The sequence below is a fragment of the Gobius niger genome (genome assembly GCF_951799975.1).
Source record: "Gobius niger genome assembly, chromosome: 19".
Lineage (NCBI taxonomy): Eukaryota > Metazoa > Chordata > Actinopteri > Gobiiformes > Gobiidae > Gobius > Gobius niger.
The window spans coordinates 14,916,150-14,938,444 of NC_136870.1; the positions used below are offsets into that span (position 1 = coordinate 14,916,150).

At 41.5% G+C, this 22,295-nt stretch overlaps 2 protein-coding genes across 3 annotated transcripts; one reads left to right on the forward strand and one right to left on the reverse strand.

Annotated features, from left to right (window-relative positions):
* Positions 1 to 7,082: 7,082 nt before the first annotated feature.
* On the forward strand, positions 7,083 to 17,025 carry LOC306979061 (zinc finger protein 518A). 2 transcript variants are annotated; one of them, XR_013793936.1, is made up of 4 exons: positions 7,083 to 7,275; positions 9,451 to 9,505; positions 10,911 to 16,929; positions 16,962 to 17,025. XR_013793936.1 is itself a non-coding variant. In XM_079577835.1 (3 exons), the coding sequence occupies exon 3, from the start codon at positions 10,930 to 10,932 to the stop codon at positions 14,614 to 14,616; it is 3,687 nt and encodes a 1,228-aa protein (XP_079433961.1). In that variant the 5' UTR covers positions 7,083 to 7,275; positions 9,451 to 9,505; positions 10,911 to 10,929; the 3' UTR covers positions 14,617 to 16,993. The 2 variants fall into 2 exon arrangements, 1 of the variants encoding a protein (XP_079433961.1); XM_079577835.1 differs by having other exon boundaries at positions 10,911 to 16,993.
* Positions 17,026 to 19,279: 2,254 nt separating this feature from the next.
* adgra1a (adhesion G protein-coupled receptor A1a) lies at positions 19,280 to 22,074 on the reverse strand. Its single transcript, XM_079577517.1, has 5 exons — positions 21,862 to 22,074; positions 21,519 to 21,642; positions 21,239 to 21,390; positions 21,056 to 21,151; positions 19,280 to 20,741 (listed from the first exon to the last, which is right to left on the reverse strand). Exons 1-5 carry the CDS (start codon positions 22,005 to 22,007, stop codon positions 19,556 to 19,558), a joined length of 1,704 nt encoding a protein of 567 aa, XP_079433643.1. The 5' UTR covers positions 22,008 to 22,074; the 3' UTR covers positions 19,280 to 19,555.
* Between the last annotated feature and the right edge of the window lie 221 nt (positions 22,075 to 22,295).

Consider the following 22,295-nt stretch of genomic DNA (forward strand, 5'->3'; position numbering starts at 1 on the left):
GCCAGCCAGGTTTCCTCTATCTCCAAAAACATGCTGGTCAGGTTGACCCACAGAGGCGGCGCGGCTCAGTTGTAGCGGCTCAGGACAAACACCTGAACACTATTTTGTTGTACGCTTGTACAGTGACAAATAAAACACTTACCTATTTATTTATTTACTTACTTACTTACATACAAAACTGGACATTGCCCTCACATCATCTGAACAAGTGTTTCTCTGAGGTTTACTTTTGTTTGTTGATTATAACATAGTTTAAGCCATTGGAATAAAACATAGAAGCAGAATTTGCTCCTGTTTAAAAGAAGTCAAGAAGAACAAATCTACAAATGCAATAAATAAATAAATAAGAGGTTTGACAAGTTAAAAGCAAAAGTTTAAAAACCTTGACAGAAAACATGTTCAAAGCAGTAACATCAGGTCAATGTTGTGCAGTTTTACCTTTTCAGTTTTGAATGACCTGCTGCTGAAAAACATGTACATGTGTCACATTGGAGCACCTCTAACTGATTTATTTTGCACATTGTCAAAACAGTTTTGAATTTTGAAATCTTATACAGATGTAGGTTTTCTCTGAATAAACAGAGAAACTAGGAAAAAACTCCAACTGAAGTTATATGAAACTTCCTTAACTTTCCTAAAGGTCCTATAAAGACACAAGAAGTTTAGTCCAAAGTCCAGTCCCTTTTATAGAGAACAAAGGTCAGGCAAATGAGGTTTTAGAAAAAGGCCCTTCAGAAAACTTTCTTTCCCGTGAGTTTAACTCTTCAGCCAAGTGGAAATCCACTTCAGTCAAACAAAATTGGTTCAGCCAGCTTTACCGTTACCATATGTGTGCGTATTAATTGCTTACGTTTTGAAAGAGCTATAGTGGATTATAAATACATATGACATGTTTATTTGGTCGGAACAGTGCATACAAATGAACAAACATCAGACTAATGCATGTAAACACGCCACTCCAGATAGTAGCCATGGGTCCTTTCTATCCATTGACCCACAGTCGCTCACAGAAGCACACTCTCATTTATTTTGGCCTATTGCAATCAACAAATACAGGAAACCAAGTACCCAGAGGATACCCACACAGGCACAGGGAGAGCATACAAACTCCATCCAGCCTTGTGCTGTGGGACTGTATTGCCCCACAGCAAGAAAGTCACAGGGGATTGAACCTGTGACTCTCTTGCTGTGGAACAACAGCAGTAACCGCTTTCCTACGATACAGTTTGATGGTAATACACTGCTCACAAAAACTTAGGGCACACTCAAAAAACACATCCTGGATGTCAATCAATTCGATTTTTCGGATGAAAATATTTATTCATAGTGTAGGGCAATGTGTTGAGAACAAAATAACATAACAATGATCAATGGAAATCAAATTCTCAGCCCCTGGAGGTCTGGATCCAAAATTATAGTCAAAATCAAAGTGACAAATCAGGTCACTGGTTGATCCAAATTCTGTAGAAATTCCTCCAAACGAGTCTGTATCATCCTCAGTAGTGTGTGTGGCCTCCACGTGCCTGAATGCACTCCCTACAACGCCTGGGCATGCTCCTGATGAGACCACGGATGTCCTCCTGAGGGATCTCCTCCCAGACCTGAATTAGAGCATCAGTCAACTCTTGGACAGTCTGTGGTGCGACGTGGCGTTGATTGATGGACCGAGACATGATGTCCCAGATGTGCTCTATTGGATTTAAGTCTGGGGAACGGGCAGGCCAGTCCATAACAACAATACCTTCATCATGCAGGAACTGCTGACACACTCTTGCCACATGTGGCCTGGCATTATCAGGCATCAGAAGGAACCCAGGGCCCACAGCACCAGCATATGGTCTTACAATAGGTCTGAGGATCTCATCCCGGTCCCCAATGCCAGTCAGGGAACCTCTGGCTCGCACATGGAGGGCTGTGCGGCCCTCTAATGAAATGCCTCCCCAGACCATCACTGACCCACCACCAAACCGGTCATGCTGGATGATGTTGCAGCAGCAGAACGTTCTCCAGGGCGTCTCCAGACTCTGTCACGTCTGTCACATGTGCTCAGGGTGAACCTGCTCTCATCCGTGAAGAGCACTGGGCACCATAATTTCAGGTGATTTTAATGTGCATGTGGATGTGACCAACGACAGGCATGCAAAAGAACTCAGTGCTGTCCTTGAAATGTTTGGTTTAACTCAGCACGTGAGTGAGGCGACTCACAACAAAGGCCACACTCTAGATCTAGTTATTACAAAAGGTGTTAATATATCAAATGTGAATGTTGTTAATGTTGCATTATCTGATCATTTTTGTGTCTTCTTTGACCTGTGTGTTACACCTAAACCAGTGGTCGGGCCTGGAGTTATTCAAAGAAGACACATAAATGATAAAACGAAGACACAGTTTATGGAGATGATCAGATTTGAAAATGCCCCATGTTCTAATGTTGATAATCTGTTGGACTCTTACACATCAAGGGTCTTAAATGTTTTGGATACTATTGCTCCTGTCAAGGTTAAAATGGTTAACAATAGGCAAAAGGCACCTTGGAGAAGTGAAGTTTCGGTCAGGGCACAGAAAAGGGAGTGCCGAAAAGCCGAACGGAAATGGCGCAAGTCAAAGCTCCAGGTTCATTTTGAGGTTTACAAAGAAGTACTTTGTGTGTTCAACCAGATTTTGCGTGGAGCAAGGGAGAAGTACTTCTCTAAAATCATTGCGAACTGCAGAAACAATTCTCGTGTTCTGTTTTCCACAGTAAACAGATTAACTAACACTCCAGTTTCACTGCCCCTAGAACTAATCTCGACATCTAAGTGTAATGAGTTTGCAATATTTTTCTATGACAAAGTCCAAAGCATTAAAAATGCCATAAATTCCACAACACAAAAAGAAACTCTGCCACCAGATAAACACCTTGAGCTGACACATTTCACACCTGTTACTGACAAAACAATCGAAGAGGTTATCTCTGGTCTGAGTTCATGTACATGCTGCCTTGATGAATTACCCACTAGATTTCTGAAGTCTGTGCTGACCAGCTTGTTACCACAACTTGCTCAGTTAGTTAACATCTCACTCCAGACTGGAGCATTTCCAAAGGCCTTGAAAACAGCAGTCATTAAGCCTCTTCTAAAAAAGAGCAGCCTTGATGCCAAGGTAATGAACAACTACCGGCCCATATCAAACCTGCCATTCTTAGGAAAAGTCCTAGAGAAAGTAGTATATCAGCAGCTCACTTACTTTCTCCTGTCTAACAATGTGTTTGATACTTTCCAGTCAGGCTTTAGGCCCCACCACAGCACTGAGACAGCTCTGATCAAGGTGACAAATGATATCCGCATGAACACCAATGCAGGTAAGGTCTCAGTCTAAGTTCTGCTGGACCTGAGCGCTGCCTTTGACACAGTGGACCACGGGATCTTACTTCACAGGTTAGAAAACTGGGTGGGAATCTCTGGTACTGCTCTAAACTGGTTTAAGTCCTATCTCGAGGGCAGGACGTACTTTGTTGAAATTGGCAACTGTGTCTCAGACAAAATTGCCATGACCTGTGGAGTCCCCCAGGGGTCAATCTTGGGACCCCTCTTATTCAACTTGTACATGCTTCCATTGGGTCAGCTAATAAACAGCAACAATGTGTCGTACCACAACTATGCAGATGACACTCAAATCTACGTGTCACTGACGGCTGGTGAACATGGGCCTGTAGATACACTCTGTCACTGCATCCAACAGATCAGTTTGTGGATGCAAAACAACTTTCTCCAACTAAACTCAGACAAAACTGAGATCATTGTTTTTGGCCCACAGGCACAAAGACAAAGTGTTGTCAGTCACCTTGAGTCTCTCTCTCTAAAACCAAAAAATCAGGTTAGAAATCTAGGAGTGATCATGGACTCAGACCTGAACTTAAACAGCCACATCAAAGCAATAACATCAGCAGCTTTTTACCATCTGAAAAACATTGCTAAGATCAGAGGAATAGTGTCAAAACCAGACTTAGAGAGACTTATCCATGCATTTGTCTCCAGCAGGTTAGACTACTGTAACGGCCTACTCACTGGCCTCTCTAAACGAGCTATCAGACAGCTACAGTACATCCAGAACGCTGCTGCTCGAGTCCTGACAAGAACCAGGAAATATGACCATATTAGTCCAGTGCTCCGGTCTCTGCACTGGCTTCCTGTCACTCAGAGAATAGACTTTAAAACAGCTCTGCTCGTGTACAAGTCTTTTCATGGTTTAGCTCCAAAGTACATCTCTGACATGTTAGAGCCGTATGAACCATCTCGGGCCCTGAGAACTTCAGGGAGGGGCCTCCTGGTGGTTCCCTGAGTCAATAATAAACACGGTGAGGCTGCGTTTCAGTTTCATGCAGCTAAAATCTGGAACAGTCTTCACGAGGATGTGAGACAGGCCTCAACTCTGACAATGTTCAAATCCAGGCTGAAAACAGTTCTTTTTACCAATGCATATGACTGAAAGTATTTTATCTGCACTGTCGCCTTTTACTGTAATTGATTAATTTTATGTTGATGTTTTTTATTGATTCTATTTGTTTTCAACTGTGAAGCACTTTGAATTGCCTTGTGTATGAATTGTGCTCTACAAATAAACTTGCCTTGCCTTGCCTTGCCATTGGCCAATCTGCCAATCGCTGTGTTCTCGGGCAAATGCCAATCGGGCTGCACGGTGTTGGGCAGTAAGCACCGGCCCAACTTGTGGACGTCGGGCCCTCATACCACAAATGCAAAAGTGTTCCAAAAATACGGTACAAAGGATGAAGACAGGGAAATGGTCTGTGGTCACCACCTGCAAAACCATTCCTCTTTTGGAGTGATCTGCTAATTGCCTCTCATTTCCACCTGTTGTCTGTTTAATTTCCACAACACCAAGTGAAATTGATTCACAATAAGCGTGGCTTCCTAACTGGACAGTCTGATCTCCCAGAAATTTGACTGACTTGGAGTTACATTGTGTTTTTTGAGTGTGCCCTAAGTTTTTGTGAGCAGTGTATATAGCAACATATCCTAAATATTAATATATCAACATATTCTCTTCAAAAGAATTGAAGAACTCTTTCAGTCAAAATCTTACACATTTTCACCCCTCAGGAACTTTTTGTGATTCTTTGAGCGTCCTGGGGGCTGAGGCGCGGGGACAGGTTCAGCTTTCCAGTCAGATGAGTGCTTTGGTGACGTGGTTACATAGTAAGACAGGTATGTAACACGTGCCTAGACACTGTATTTAGCAAAACTTGTTACAATCCCTCTTTCATAGCTTATGTGTGGAGATCCTCTTTGCTTAGTAAAACTCTGTGAAATGTTGTCTCTGCCTGCTCATTGCACACTGTATTTTTCTTTTACTGATTCATTTTCCATGGTGAAAAATGCAATACAGAAACTTTAGGCAGGCGGGTAGCACGCAGTTACATTTACTCAAGTGCGTTTTGAAGTAACATTGTAAATCCTTAATGTTGCAAAGGCTTCATATTAACATTTAAAAAAAACGTACTTGGTGTTTCTTACCTTATTCTTCAAAATTATTTCTCCATATATTTTGCGGCGTTTTCTTTGGAAATATTAGTATTCATTTATTATTTAACATTTTTGTCTTTACTAAAACATAAATCAAACAGATACTCAGTAGTACTCACAGAATTTTCTCCAAGTGCTTTTTTTATTCTCACTTGAGTAATTATTTTGACTGCTCTACCCACCTTTGTTGGACAGGGACTTTCCCTTTTAGGTTTTGGTGTGAAAATGTCTATTTTGTGCAGACCTGTGCTCAAGAACGTTTGGCAGTGGTGATCAGAGGCGTAGGGGGGTGGGCAGGGCATGGGCCCGGAACCAAGCTTTGAAACTGTGAGCTTTTTGTAACAGGTGCACACATGCACATATGTAGTATGAGTGAGGAGCAGTAAAACCTGCTCTAATGGTTGTAGTTACTAGTTATGTTGTGTTTGGCCACATCATCTAATGCTTTGTTTTTATTGGAAGGAGATCAGTTGTGAAGAAATTAAGAAAATGACAGCAAAAATGATTGCAGTAGTGGATCAAGACCATCCTTTGGCTCACTCAGTGGGTGCATCACCACCAAATATTTTAGCTCTTCGCTGAATCAACTTGTTCTGGGAAAACTGACTGGACCATAGACTTTGATTAAATGGTCTTTTAAATCTTAGGAGCAGCTGTCTATCAGCCTCATACCATCATTACCTGTTTAATGTTCCTGTGATTTCTGGTAGACAAGGACCATTGTTTTTTTTCAAGGCCGGATCTACAGGGGCACAAAAGGGTGCTCTCTCTCAACACAGAGAGAGAGCATCTCTTCTTTGCACATCCTTCAATATTCGACACACTGGTTTAGTTTATCCTCTTTGAACCATCTGCGGTTTGTATGATGGGGCTGATCTATTCCGAATTATTCCGTTTACAGATGAACTTCTGCATTAGGGTTAATAAAAATGTAAAAATCCAATAAAATTGAAATGTGCAGTGTAATAAAAGCAGCTAATAGCCTATATTGTAGCCTAATAGGCTAAATATATTTGGATATTAAGATTCTGTGTGTTTCACTCATAGATGTATGGTTTTACTGGATAGGCTGTGTGATTGGACAGAAACAAAATCAAAACTGCCATAGGATGCACCTGAGTAATCATCTCAGCTCCTCTATTTAAACTATGTTTTTGAAAAAGCAAGCAGGTTAATCACATTCTCCAATACACAGGGCAGGTAAGATAGAGATAGTGTTTTGTGCTCAAGCTTGTGCATCACGCATTGGTTAAATTATAAATCCTTGCATCACAATTAGAAGTTGTATAGTGGATTTTCATCAGATTAGTACAACAACAAAAGCAAGCCAACATCCCCACATCGTCGAGAGGAAATGGCGTACATCCGCCATGGCAGCTCACGCTTCTCCTCCACCTACGCTCAAACAGAGTCACCTTCACTTCTGACGTCCAGAGGAACGTAAGCGTTACAGACCTTACACGAATCGTGTCGGTAAACCAAATGTGTTCCTTTCAAATAAGGTAGTTATTACAATTTGTTTCCATGTATGGAACTAGTTTAGCATTGGAGAACAAGCCCATATTCCTCCGCCGGTGCTCGAGTCTAGAGCACAACAGTACCCGGATGAAGTGTCATGGCCGCCGTCGCTGTGGTTCCACAGAGAGGAAAGGAGCGAGGCTAATGTCTCAGCTGGGCACTTTTCCGAGATCAACATTGTTTTTACAATGTAGGACTACAGCGCTACACCGCCTGGACTTCCATCGAGTTCTTCGTAAGATTAAGCTGTTGTTCTATAACTTTAAACATGTTGGTGTGGGCGGGGGGAGTGTTAGGTGTAGAATAACTAACTATTAACTAACGCTGTGATAAATGCCCGTGTGTGAATGATAAGCACACTTCCTCGTTATGCCCGTGTGTGCTATTTGTGTTCTCTTCTCTGATGAATTGTCACTCACGTTTATTCAACTTGGGCTTTAACTATACAACTACCAGTACAGAAAGTGCTATCAAATTGCCTTCAGACGAAGCGTGAAAGTGTTGTTAGAGATTTTAAGTTTTTGTTCCCATCTGGGATTCACCTTGACAATTACTAACATTGAGCTCTTTAGTTAGATTTGGCCGAGGGGAGCATCCTGTCCCATCTGGGCTGTCCCATGTAAATCCTACCTGTGTGTGCTCACCCACACTGATGAGTTTCTGAGTGCAGAGAAATTAATCAACTATGATTATTTCATTATTTTTAATACAATTCATTTAGTATTTATCTTTATTTCTAATTGTATATGCACAGATGTGAATATCATGTAACAGTGTCATTGAATGTGTTGAGTGTGGTGCTTGAAGTGGTTGAAACCTAAAATCATGGCAGCCATTTTTCCCATCCAATATGGCTGCCGTTCCACAGAGCTGCAGCAGCCATGAGACTAATCCAACTCCTTTTCTGAATGTAGGAGGTTATTACTGTCTACTGCTTCACATTTACCATAGGCAGATGTGAAGTAGTAACGCCCTGACGATACTGCTATTGATTTTAAGTAATTCAGATGTTTTACAGTTTGTCCTCATCCTAGACTAGACCACAGTCCTCCATATTATAGACTGTTTTGATTCTGTTAGTAGGCTTTGTTGTAAACCACGTTCCAGCAAAATACACATAACTCAAGACATTGTGACATAGTGATTGCATCACTATACATTATCTTAATTCAATTAGTATTGTGTTTTAACAATTTAATCTATTTTACAAAACAATTTTCTGCTTGCAGTTGGTTTCCTTTATTTTTTTACTCTTTATTGAAACAGCTACGCAGCGAAGGAGAGCAGGAGGAAGGGGCAGTGGGAGGGGCTTATTTGAGCTAGCTCTGAGGATCAGGAAGTGAAGCGACTGGAAATTTTGTTTCAGCTGTTGTTGATAAATATTGCGTTTTCTAACCAACAAAGTGTAAGACCGTGATAAAGATGTCTTTGACAGTATTACTAATTATAGTTAATGTACAGTTTTAAGTAGAGACCTACTCGGGATGCTTGCACATTCTGATAGTTAAACTATTTTAACCAATGAATTGTAAATTTAAGTTTCAAACAAGGTGTGACATGTATTGGTGTGATATCAGCCATATTGTATAGCTTTTGGCCAATACCTTTCATTTTTCGGCTGGCCTACCCATCAGTATCAGCCCTACCCAGCAGGGTATCAAAAGCTTGAACTGTACCCAGTGCGCCTTTGATTCGTTTGCAACACAGTTTCCTGCTCCTGACTCCTGGTAAAAGAAAAGAAAAGTGATGGGGCTTCCCTCACAAGACTGAACATGCTATCAACATTGTAGTAGCATGTCCCTTTTACACATAGTTGTTTAGTTACTGTGAGGAGTCAGAGACGTTACTGCTGCTACACTAGATCTCTATTTGATATTACACCATCTAAACACACAGCTAGGCTTATTGCTACTGGGCTTCTTCATGTTGTGAAATGTTGCTTTTGTGTCAAAATTAAGTGTTGAAATGAAGCTTTTTCCCATTACTGTTTTGCTATTAATAGATTTGTAGAACAACATATGACAAATGACACTACACTACATATAGCTTCATTTAGAACAATGTAATGTTTTTAACACATTGGCGGACTGTTGATGTATATCAGGGATGGGCAACCTAATGTGGCCAGCTTAACATGGTCAAGCCCGATATGCATTGCTTAAAAAAAAAAAGGGGGAAAGTACAAATATTTTCATTGACATAAAGAAAGACAATAGACAACTGCTGCCACTTAGTTGCTTTTTGCATGTGTTTAGGCGATTAAAGTCTATTTGAGAATTGTACCCGTTTGAAACATCTCAATTCACAATTAGTCTTTTTGCCCTAACCTGATGTAAATGAGGGAACTCTGGCCTTTTGTGATCTAAACATCTTTTTGACCTGACTCTGATCTAGTTGTTCCTCTTCACAGGTGTTCAGGTGCCCGGGTCAGAGAGACGGTCAGGATCTGTTGTCTGAAAATACAGGTGACTTAATCGTATCAAGTTTTTTTTTTTTTTATTGTGTAAACTTGGTAGCACAGGCCTTAAACGCGCAATACAAGTAATAAGCCATTTTTATTATTATTATTATTATTATTATTATTATTATTATTATTATTATTATTATTATTATTATTATTATTATTATTATTATTATTATTATTATTATTATTTCGGATTTGCTTCAAACTTGGCCTGATTGTTGTCTATTGACCAGTGAACAGTGACTATGTGAAGTTTTCAATTGGGTATAAAAAGCGTGTTTGACCAGCTGTAACTCCTCTATTATCTGCTTTTATATGAATTGAAATTCATGGTTTGTTCTACAGATTGTTGTAGGATTCAATGTTGTATAATTTTAGTTATGACGGACCAAATATTGAGACTATGACATTTATTCCATAAGTGGATGTATTTCATGAATAAGTCATTTAAGAGTACTTTATTACTGACTAGGTCTTAATTAGAATTAGTTTATTCTTACTTGTCAGCCATTAAACGCAAAAATGGGATCTCAAGTCTGTGTACTATGAAAACTACTATATCGCAGGAATCAAAAGCTTAATGTGTGCAGTAAATGTAGAAACATTAAATACCTCAATAGTAAAGGTAAAGATGGGGCATCGGATGTTGACTCTTAGTCATTTTCCTCAATCTGAGAGCACAAAATCTCCCAGAGACGCCTTTATGGATTAAATGTTATATTTTCAATATTTGGCTGTCCTAAAATCTAAATTGTACAGCACTGAATTCTATTCTTCACATCTACAATACTCCACAATATGTAGAACAAACTGTGAAAATGACTCTTGATTTAACGAAATATTTGAACTTGAAACTTCACACTAACTATTGGGTGTATCAACAAGATGGTCATGTAGGATTTTTGTGTTAAATTTGACATTGAGTGAGTGCATTAGGGCTGCACAACATACAACAAAAATAACATAAATCACAGTGCCTAGTGTGCACTATGATTTTATTCTTTATTTTTAAAATATTATTTGCCAAACTTGAAAGAATAATTGCAATTGAATATATTATTTTAATTGTGCAGCCCTATACAATAACAAATGAACTTGAATAAGTTTCAACACAAATGCAGAGGTGGGTAGTGATGAGTTAATTTCCTTTTGAAAAACCAAACAAAACGGGGTTCCAGACTGAGACCAATTTTGGTGCACTCACCCAAAAATGTCGGCTCAACGTCTTTTCAGTACTATAGAACTAAGTTTAGTTGTTTTAATAATATACTTATTGTTTCTTTGCGAGAAGATGCTCTGGGGGATAAAGTGGTACGCCCAAATAGGGACAGGCTATATGACAAAAAAAAAAAACTCATATTGATCCATCTCAATTTTTTATATATTTTTTTATATTGTTGTTTTAGATATCCCGGACCGAACGCTATGGAGGATCACATCATAACTCAGGATTCTGTCAAAAGCTGTGGACTTCTTACAAAGGAGGATGAGCGGGAAAAGGTGAAGGACTTTGTCTACAGGCATTTGATGAACGACAGAGCAGTCCTGAACAAAGGGCACTGTAGGGCGCAGCAGGGGGCAGTGTTCTCTGGAAAAATTCTCAGTTTTGGATGTTCAGAGTGCAAAGATAGTTCTACGTACAGCCCCAATGACCTACTCAAACACTTCAGAGCAGCTCACCGCGGCACCCTCCCCACGTACCCCTGTGATCTCTGTGGCTTTGTCACCAACGAGTTTGCCGTGCTCCAACGCCATCGCATCGAGCACCGGGACACACTGGTGACCTGTGAGCTATGCCATGATGGGGTGCAGTACTCTCTGCTCCTCCTCACCAGACACTACAACATGTGCCACAGCCTCAATGGACAGTTCACCTGCCACTGGTGCCAGTTCACCACTGTGGACGCAGGGACATTCGTGCAGCACATCCATCACCATAAAGCGACCACTTGGGAGTGTGCAAAGTGCTCTCACATTAGCTTGAATGAAGAGCAGCACCAAAAGCATTTGAAAAGCCACTCTGGGACGTTTCCCTTCACTTGTCCGATGTGCGGATATGGATGTGCAAGAAATGATTACCTCAAGAAGCACATGGCGGCTGTTCACAAATCAGAGAAAAAGAGTGTTTGGACTGCTATAGAGGACAATGGCGCTCCTCTAAATTCACCTGCAAGTCTCAAACTTCTACTCAAAAAGACCTCACCTCCATCTGGAGAATCTAAAGAAGATAATCAAATAAATAAAGTCAGTATAGGTCCTGGAGTTAAAGCAAACACCATTGACAGAATAGTACTGTCAAATGAGGTACACGCTGAACCTCATCTCAAGGCACCAGACACATTGGCAAAAAGGGACAATAGAAACTGTAAAAAGAGCAACAATGAACAAGAACCATCAGCAGTAGACTTCTTACAGGAGGCAGAGCACTCTCTGAGCTCTGACTTGGGTCAAAGCAGTCCTAATGGGATGACCGTTCTCAGAGTCAAAAACAAACTCTCTCTCCCCCCAAACTGCACTACCAAAGTCATAGGTTTCAAAATGGTAGATGGTAAAAAGCACTTGGTTCTTAAAGTGATACAAGCTTCAAAGCAAGATGATTGTGCCCAGCCAGATCCCAGAGAGTATTCCACTGGTAAAAATTCAACACTGGACTGTCTCCAAGCAGATGAAATAATGACTGTAAAAGTAAAGGTAGAAGAGGAAGAAACCACCGTTTCTAGTTTAGATTCAAGCCCCAAAGGTGCAGCTGTTAATAATGATCTAAACTTAAGTCCCTTTTCAGATGGACACCTAATGTTAAAGAACTGTGATAAGAATACCAGCCCTCACCAGCAAATAGCATGCAGTCAAAGAACTGTGAAAGAAAAAAACACAGCTCAGTGTAGTGATTCTACAAACCTCATTGAGTCTTCTCAGCCTTCAAACGCTATTCATGTTGATAATTGTGAGGTTGCAGATGCAAGTGTTTTGTCACAAACGCCAGAAAAACATACGCTAACAGGACAAACAACCTCAGACACTTCTGCTAATAAAAGTGACAAAAATGGACAAGATAATGTTGTGGAAGAGTCTTCTAATTTTAGCAGAGCAGATGACAACTGCACAAAAACTCTTCCAACGCAAGAAGTTTTCACTTTTCACAATTATTCAAAAGAAACCACAAGCTCTTCTCCCGATTTTGGCCACAGTTCATTTGAGCTTTCAGCTGAGAGGGAAGCAGACTCACCAGAATTTAGCTTGACATTGGCTGAATCACCGGATCCAGGTAGCGCTATAAAGGAGCCAGCAGTTGATGAGAGTATATGTGGACAAAGGAACAGTGAGTGCAGTAGTAATGTAGAAGTCGATGGATGCGTTAGTGATGTGGAAGTGGAGGAAAACCCAGAGTCAGTGCTGCAAGATTTCAATATTATAAAGATAGAAGAAGAGAACATTCCTATAACTAAACCACCATCTAATCATCTCAGTCCAACAGCAAACAATGAACACTGTAACACTTTAATTACCCAACAAGCTAATAAAGAATCAACTGAATCGGCAGGTTCAGAAAGCATGGACTCTACTAAACAAACCACGACAACCTTAAGATTCCTTCAGTTACATGAGGGCAAGCAGCCTGTACTGCTGAGGACTGCTGCAGACAGCCGCTTTGCTGTGCCGGTGCAAGTCAAAGCTCCTCCTGGCTTTAAACTCATCACAAATTCAACAAATCCTCACATCAATGTCTCCTACATGAAATCGGCAGGTGAAAAAACATCCAACTCTGGAGTTTTGATTGGTTCAAACAGTAAGGTGGTAGGTGTCCCAACAGGGAAAGGTGCAACACTTCTAACTTCGTCCAAACAAGGCATTACAAGTTCTTCAAACCACTACCTTATAACTTCAGACTTAAAGCGTCCTTTACTCCTTCCCAGAGTGTTAAATGGTACGCCTTCTGATAAAACTAAGACCTGCTATGTGGTCCAAAGGTCATCTTTACCTGTTGTTCAGTCACCCCCTGCTCCTGGACTTAAACTTTCAGGTACACAGCTTTCTCTAAACTCACGGCCACTTCTGGCTGTGCCAGTAAGTTCTGCAGAAAGCCCTGGCAATCTGCAGAGTGGTCGACAAACATTCTTGCTTCGTTATGTTCCTCCTACAAAATCCGGCTTGAATGTGTCCAGCCAGGAAACCAAGGTCATAAAACCCGCAGGACCATGTACTCAACCAAATGACAGTTCTGGAAACAAACTCATTTTTAAAATTGTAAGCCCTCCTAATTCCGCACTTTCTAATGCCTCACCAGTGTCTCAGAATCACCCTGTACTTTTGACCACAAGGCCTCAAGCACAATGTTTTTTTTTGTCTTCAAACAATCCTACGACTGGTATAAAGAAATTTTTTGCCGTTCAAAACTCTTCACAGAACATTGTTTCAGAGGCGAGAGTTGTACACTCAGTGAAAATGCAATCGAGTGACACTGACAAACGAGTACTAGCACCTCGGCCCATTCGACCACCAAGTCAAAGGAAGAGACGGCGGAAACTGTTGTTTGATGAACTTCCAGTGACTAACAATAAAGTTCGAAAGCTCTCGAATAAAACCTTTCCTGAGAAAGAGCCGAATTTGCTGTGGAGCCCTGTAGCCAAAGACAAAGAGAGGACACTAAGACTCTCCCCACAGAGTTCTGATCAGCAGGTTAAATGGCCTCGAAAATCCCAGCCTGTGGTGGTGCTCAATCATCCTGATGTGGACATTCCAGAGGTGGCTAGCATCATGAAGGTTGTCCAGAGACACCAAGGGGCAGTCACCAAAGTGAGCCTCTCGCAAAAAACAATCCAAGCTCTCAACCTTTCCGTCACTGACTCCTCAACCAAAGATAAATCTCAAAGTGACAGCTGTCACCCACGCACAGTGCAGAGTTTAGTACGCGAGAGATATCTTCTGAAACTAAAGTTGAAGAGAAAAAACAAAAAGAAGTATAGACTTGTGCGAACTGTCCCAAACCTGCAACAGCCAGTCGAGTTTACCTGTTGGTTCTGTGGTCGCCTCTTTAACAGTCAGGAGGCCTGGATTGGCCACGGCCAGCGGCACCTGTTGGAGGCTACAAGAGACTGGAACACTCTGGTGTAAACAGGAAGTAACATTTTTAAAGACCTTTTGTTTTTAAATGGTTATATTCATTGTCAATGTAAATACTGATTTTTATCCAAATGTTATCTTTTTGATAGATTCTCCAGTAAAATATAATGCAAATGAAAAGCGTGGGGTTTCTTGTGAGCATGCACAGGTCAAATTTAAAGTCAGAACGGTACACATTTTAGCAGCACTATTAGCTAAAGGGACACAACTCAGTTGATATGCATAACACTACTCAGGTAAAAATCCAGTGTACAGTTTTTCTGCTATGACCCTGTTTTTAACAACAAAGTTTAGGTCTTGTTTAGGCCTACTTCATTTATACATTCCTATATTGAAAATGGTCCCACTTTTTCAACTGGATCCTCTTATCTTGATCCCACACTGATATCAGGTTCAGATTTCTTAATGTTTTATTTATTCACTCTCTGTTTCACATTATTTATAGTTACTGTACAATCTACTTGCTGTAATGTCCTGTACTGTTCTCTACATTAAGGTCCACTTGAGAAATAGTTGTCTTTGAACCAGATTAATACTTCTCATTGTTTCATGATTGTTATCAAAATGGTGCTGTGGAAATGAATGTGTCATTCCCTAATATGCGAAAGTGTGCATATCACAGCAAATATCCTCAGTGTACTGGCTTCACATGTGTTTGCTTTCTACTCATTTTTGCCTCTGTAAAGTTAAGTGCTTTCTCATTACATCCAACATATACTGTACAATTGTTATGACTAACCGAACCCCATTAGGGTTGGAGGGGAAACAAAAGCAAATATAGACCGAGGTTGTAACCTCCACTCGATAAGAATCAAATCCTAGATCTAAAGCCCTGCTGCTTACTGCCCTAAAGCTGTTTTTGAGGACAATGGTCAACAGAAAAAATGACTTTAAAAAGTCATTACGGCCTCAAAGGCTTAACGCCTTATTTGTTCTACTTTTAGCTTTGATAAGGCAACTTTTGAAAAGTGTGATGTGGTCAAAGAGATGTGTGTCATAGAGACGGTTTTACCAGTTTTACAAGATGAGGGGTCAGAGGGAGCTAGTGGATCATGTCCATTTTTCCTCCATTATACATGTATACTGCACATACACAGACAATGCTGTTTGTAAACTATATTATAATATAATGCAGAATATTTCAAGACTTCTTGGTGTGCTGTGTGTGCTACCTGAATAGTTTCTCTGGTGCTCTCTTCCACCCCTTCCCTCATTCAGGCTGTGAGGAAAAGAAAAGACCCCATAATCATTCACTCTTCCAGTTTATTATGTTGTCCTCCATGAGTGGATTTACTTTTTTTGTGTGGCATCTGGCCATTTTACAAGCATGCATGCTAACTGAGACCTAACCCTCATGAAAGAGGTTTGGTTTAGAGCGGTGTCCTTGTGATTCTGACTCTTATACCACAATTCCACTTTCGGGCCTTTGATGAGCGTTATTTGTGTCATCAGAGAAGTCAAGGTCATTTTGTTTCAGCTTTAACCATTTGATATAAAACTGTGGAGGCTAATACATTATCCTTAGTTTCACTAAGCTAAATCATTTAATAGTCCAAACATCAAAGCCTTAAAGCTTTAATATTCACTTATGGTCAGAGAAAGTGCAAAAGCAATTTGACAAAGTCTGACAAGCCACACATGAGTTTTCTGGATTAACTGTACATAACCTGCGTCTAGTCCAGGGTTGTCAAATCAATGTATGTACTTTAACATCTTGTTTGCCTTTGTTCAAAACCAATCCTTTAATTAAAACAGTGGAATACAGGGTTATTGTGATTCCCGTTAACACCAGCCCTCATTTTGAATCTGTGTAAAGTGAAGTGTGTTCAATCTGTGCTCTCCTTTCTCTCATCCATTAGAAAACTGAAATTACTTAATTATAAATGATGTCCCTCAGTAATGCAGGAAAGTAACTAAATCTTGAAAAGCAGTCATCTAGACATGTTTTTTTTTTTGTTTTTTTTAAAGTTGCAGAGGTTCTTTGAGGAGCAGGCTTTAGTTGCGCCATGTGACCAAAGCCTGAGCTCTAAAGTGAAAATGGTGTTGGCCGGACTGACTAATGAGGGTCTTCTCACTTTGTGTGCACTAAACTTTAGGCTTAGCTTTCCCTTCCCGGCTTTTTGCAGGTACCTCTGTCCTAACCAAGTGCCTCTGATGTCCCTGGACTGATTGACTTGTGTACTGTACATTGTCTGACCTCGTGCTCCTGTTTTATAATAAATGTACAGGCCTCTCTGCTTTTGTGTGTCATTTCTCATTTAAGTATTTGAAGTTTGTTATGCCTCTCAATTTGCCTTCTCCTTTGTAATCCTATGGGACATTCTCCCCAAATTAAGCCAGGGTAAAAACGCTCTTCTGAAGTCGTGGGGTGTTTTCATTAAGCCACCAGAGGGCAGCGCATCATCTAAGAAATCCATCTCAATCTGAGGTCGCCTACTACATCGGTATGAGCTGGTATTACTCTGCAAAGTCATGGTCACAGTCACAGTCACAGAGGAGGCCCGAGGCAGGTGCAGGCAGCGGGCCCTGTGTGTGGAGGCCTGACATTAAGTAGGTCATGTCAGGGACCCAGGCTTCATTTTTCTGACTGGCTGCTGGACGGGTTTAGACTAGTGCACGTGTGTTTGCATACATGCTTACCAAGGGGAGGGGAGCATGTCATTCCTTATGGGGATCAAGCTGAAATACCAAAACATTTAAATATGAACGGATGACAAACAGAGCAAGAGGAGTATTAAATAGCCTTTAGAAAGTTGGAATAAATGCAATGGGATGTGTTCATAAATGTGTTGTGTGGAGCAGCCCACTGATTTTGTGTAGGCATATTGAAAACAGGAGGACAAAAAAAGAATTTGATATTTCGCACAGATTGAATGAAGGCATGAAGCATTCAACTCTCATATGCAAAGCTGGCTGTCCATCTGCACAAACAAGTTAAGATAAAGTAAACAGGTACAGATGGGACAAATACTCTGCAGGTGGTCACAGTGAGCATTTATTTTATATAAAAGGAACAGTCATGTGTTCCGCTTTATATATGAATCATAAACAAAATACAGATAACAATATCAACTTTTTTGCATAGCAGCATCCATTACCAGAGAGCCATCAGAGGTGATTCCCAAACTGTCATACAGGAACCTCCTGGGGAGTTTTCAAACAATTATTCATTTATACATTTTAATATTTCTAAGCTGAATATAAAATAATCTAAATCTGAATTTACGGTTCAGATGAAACATTTGGTCACCAGACTCATTTTTTGGAAAGACAAATATGTTTTTCAAAATACTAACTTCTTTTTTTGGAGAAGTAAATAGTTGCATGTATTGCATTTCTAACCGTGCTGGACAGCACATGGGCACAGGTGCCTGTGGTCTCTGCTGAGCCCTCAGTGCTGCCTCCTTCACATGGTCAGAATAAACTGAGAAAAATACATGTCATTATCAAACCAAATGGCTTCTGGGGAGGCCTTCACACATTTGTATTGTAAACCTGAGTTAAAGAATTGTACATGGCTGTGGTCAGGTCACAAACAGCGTGTTGGCACAGGACACAGGTGGTGCTCAGAGCACAGTGCACACAGTACATTAAAGGCGAGGTTTTGTGACAAAACACAATAGGAATTCACTGGAATTCACTGGCAGCATAAGAATGTGTAAAAAATAAAAGACACCAACAAGTCTAGTATAAATTGATAAAATAGTTCATGAATCAATATTAGATATGCATACCACAAAATGCACAGCACATGACTTTGTTAGCACAGACGCATGCTCTGATCAACACATGTGCATGTCTTAAATACACAAATGAAACACTCCAGTGTCACAGAATGGACAAAAGAACACATGTACAGAGCATCTGTCCACTGCCAGGGCTCTTCTCACAGGTGCTTCGTGCACTTTACCATCTAATATGTGCAACTTCTCATAAATATTGAAATTTGATTGTCAAAGTGAAATATGATGAAAAACACGCTTTGAACCTTTTGGATAAAGCTAAGACTATTTTCAGCAGCAGAGTGCTGACTCTATTTTGGTTTGTCTAAGTGCAAAGAGAAAAAAGCTGCAGACCACTGCACTCAAACTCACACAAATGCATTTGTGACATTGACAGTCAGGATCAGTGATCAATCCATCCTTTATCTAGTGTTGAATTAAAATAGACAGGATAGTTGTACAGTAAATATAATACTTTGAACTGTTAAAGCATCCTCAACAATATAATGTGATGAGGCCTTGTAGAAAAATTCCGATGAACAAATGATTCTAGAAGGTATGTTGCCAATGAAGGAGACTTGTTTCTTTGGTGCTCTTGAAAATCTCTTAAGAAAGTGAACAGAAGTGAAGGAGATGTGCAGAATGAAGGCCCTTTTCCACAAAGTAAACTTAAAGGTTTGACTGTTGACACAGATTTTCAGACATAAAAACTGTGCTGCAGGCCGAGACAAGTCCATATACAGCTGTCTAATAAAGTGGTCGTGGGCCAGTTGTGCCACATACACACTCCATCCAGTTTGCCCGGAGATCACCCCCGGAATGAGCCCAACACTCAGTTCAACAGTTTAAGCTAATGGAAATGTCCCTTAAACCTTTAAACAGCAGGTGCTTCTCCCATCACAAAAGCTTAAAAAAAATCATAATACAAATAATAATAATCTAAATAAATCATGCATACCTGAAAAAATAAACTTGCACATGAGGAAACAGTGACTTTTGCAAAGCTTCTCTTGCATTACTTGGACAGCTGGACTTTGGAATGTTTAGCCTTTTTCGTTAGAGTTTCTTTCTTTCTTTTTCTTTTTTTTTTACCTGTGTGTAAGCAAGCACCAATGACCATATGGTCAATGGTCTGATAAGTGAAATAGTGCAACTATTGCTTTTCTGGGTCAGAGGTGAGCACAGGAAGGCAGAGCAAAATGCTCCAGTTACACAGTGGTTTCGTTCTTCCATGGGCCAGTCCGTATGTTCCCTATGGAGTCAGAGCCAAAAAGACCGTCTTCCTGGAGGCTGCGGTTCCGTTCAATAGGTCCTCTCCGGCTCATGGTGCCATGTTGCCGGGGAAGCGTGTTTCTAGGGAAAGCCTTTTGCTCCACATCAATGCAGAGGCGGTTCTGTTTTTCTGAGTTTACTGATGTGCTGTTGTAGGGGTCCATGTCCTCTGAGCATGGTTCTGAAGGACCATACAAGTGCCACTGGAAGTTATGTGGCCCCTGAGAGGGCAACAGGAGGCTGCCACACGATGTGACACTGTCAGTCATGTTATGGGCGTGGCTATGGCAGGATGTGACGGAGTCCTGTCTCTGCAGCAGCAGACTGGGGTCAGGGGCGCTCAGAAGTGCGTTGTCCACGCTGGTGGAGTTAAAGTGGGAGCGATAATCTTGCAGGCAAGGCCGGGGGCGGTTAAAGGAGCGGGATTTGGAGCGGTCAATGAGGCAGCTGTGGAGGGGCAGTGGGGGTCGTGGAAGGTCGTCCTGAAGTGTGTCTGGGCTGAGTATGGTCCCGCAGCACTGGGGGGAGTGGGTGGGTTTTGGACTTGGCGGAGAGTAGACGGTCTGTATGAGTGGAGCTGGACAGGAGGAGCTGATCTGGCAGATGGGCTGATGTAGCTCCTCTGCTGGACCCAAAACGGTGCCATTCTTATCGTTGTCCTTATTCTTAGAGGGGCAGCAGGCCCACCAGCGGTGCCACACATCATCCCGTTTAGCACAGTGCTGAATGAGAAGGAAAAGACCCAGTGTGACACAGAAGGCTCCATAAAGACAGCTGAAGACCATGTCCAGAAAGTCTTCCATGGACACAGCCAGTGCCCCCAGGGCCCACGTGGACAGGAACAGGAAGAGAGTGAAGGCTGCGGCCCGCAGCTGGGACTTAAAAGAGTGCTCGTTGGCCAGCATCGAGATGCCTGGAGTAAAGGGCAGAGGTTCCCCTGCGGCACCTCTGGAGTCTGAGGGTAACTGCTGCTCTTCACTGAGCACACACAGCTCGTACTTCCTCTCGGGGTGGCGTTTGAGCTGTATGTATGTGCACATGAAGTACACGCACATAACCAGAACCACCAATGCCAATGGGGCAAAGAAGCCTCCCACACTGGGCTCCCAGGCCATCCAACAACTAGGAACAACAAGCAAACACATACATTAACACAACATTAGGATTACCAGTATAACTATATATATCTATATATCTGTCAATTGTAAATAAAGGAGAACTTCTACAAAATATAGTATTTTAGCAGATTAAGTTTATAGTGTTGTGCCTTTCAAGATTCCCAAACACTTTACATTCCCTTTTTTATTCTCTCCTCAGTCACAGACCAGTCGCATCGGGGGTATCATTATGCACTGCACAGAGCTGGGAACCAAAGGCCAACTCTAAAAGGCTATAAAGTAAAGAGTGTTTGTTGTGTTATATTAAAACTCACGTACTATAGAGCACCGTCTCTACTCCCATAATTTTTCAGATCAAATGCTGCCGTCACTCCAACAATTATCAAGGGCACCCCCACACTCACAATGTAGAATCTGAAACATACCAAGTTATCTGCTTTTATCTCCTGGTCCAACAAGCAGCACATGGCTATGATATATGGTGTAAAATATGCTTCTTACCTAAGTATAGTGGGTTTGGAGTGGGGTTTGGCCATTCCACTCCTGTCTAGTGCCTTCAGAGGGTCTTTGGAAACATCTTTATAAATGTTTCGCGCTGCAAACATCAGCCATAACATGGTGGACAGAGATGCATAGTGCAGAAGGACGCCCACCTTACAAGTACAAACACAAACATTAGACCTGAGAGCTATGCAATTATTATCCTCATTCATTTTTGCTTGAGATTTGCTTAGACTAGAGGCATATACACAGCCAACTGGCGGTGTAATGTTGTTCTCACCATCTGACAGATGAAAGGCAAATTGATTTGGTTGATGCCTCCAGTGAAAACTCCAAACGTGAGTCCTGTGTGGAAGAGGAAGTTAAGAAGCACGTGCCAGCCGTTTCTGTTGATGCGGATCACTCTGTGGGAGAGAGCAGGAGTCAGCAGAGAGACTGGCATCTCTGTTGATACGGTCAGATTTAATACGCTAATATTTCATAGAAACAACAAGTTGTTCAGGATTTACTATTGTACCACTTTATCAATGTGCAGTATGATCTCAGTCTCGGCTCTACATACAGCGAGTGACATAGGCTTTAGGTTGACGAGCGGGGCATGAAGCCTGAAGGCAGGGCTTTACCTGTGGTGCACCATGTAGGTGAGAATGGAGACGAGCAGACATAGGAGCATAACGGCCGTGCAGGCGTACACCACGGGATGCAGGTAGTCCCCAGGGTACGGCGGGAAGGACAGCACCCGCTTTAGATCCTGCAGAATGAAGAGCATGTGTAAGAAGCTATATGCAACGGCCACTCACTGTACATAGCATATCTGAACATTTAACATGAAACATACAGACTCTTATGTATGTTGAAATAAGAACAAATAGAAGAGGACATAATGAGGCCACAAGCCTGTGCAGGTCCACAGCTGATGCTGCGCACAGTAGTGGTGGTGTTGACATCAGTGTCTTAAAATAACTCTGTGCACATCATTAAACATAGATAAGGAACTGACGGGTCTCTAAGGCTGCCACGAGCACCATCTTCATCCAGAGCCCGAGTGGCTCCTCTA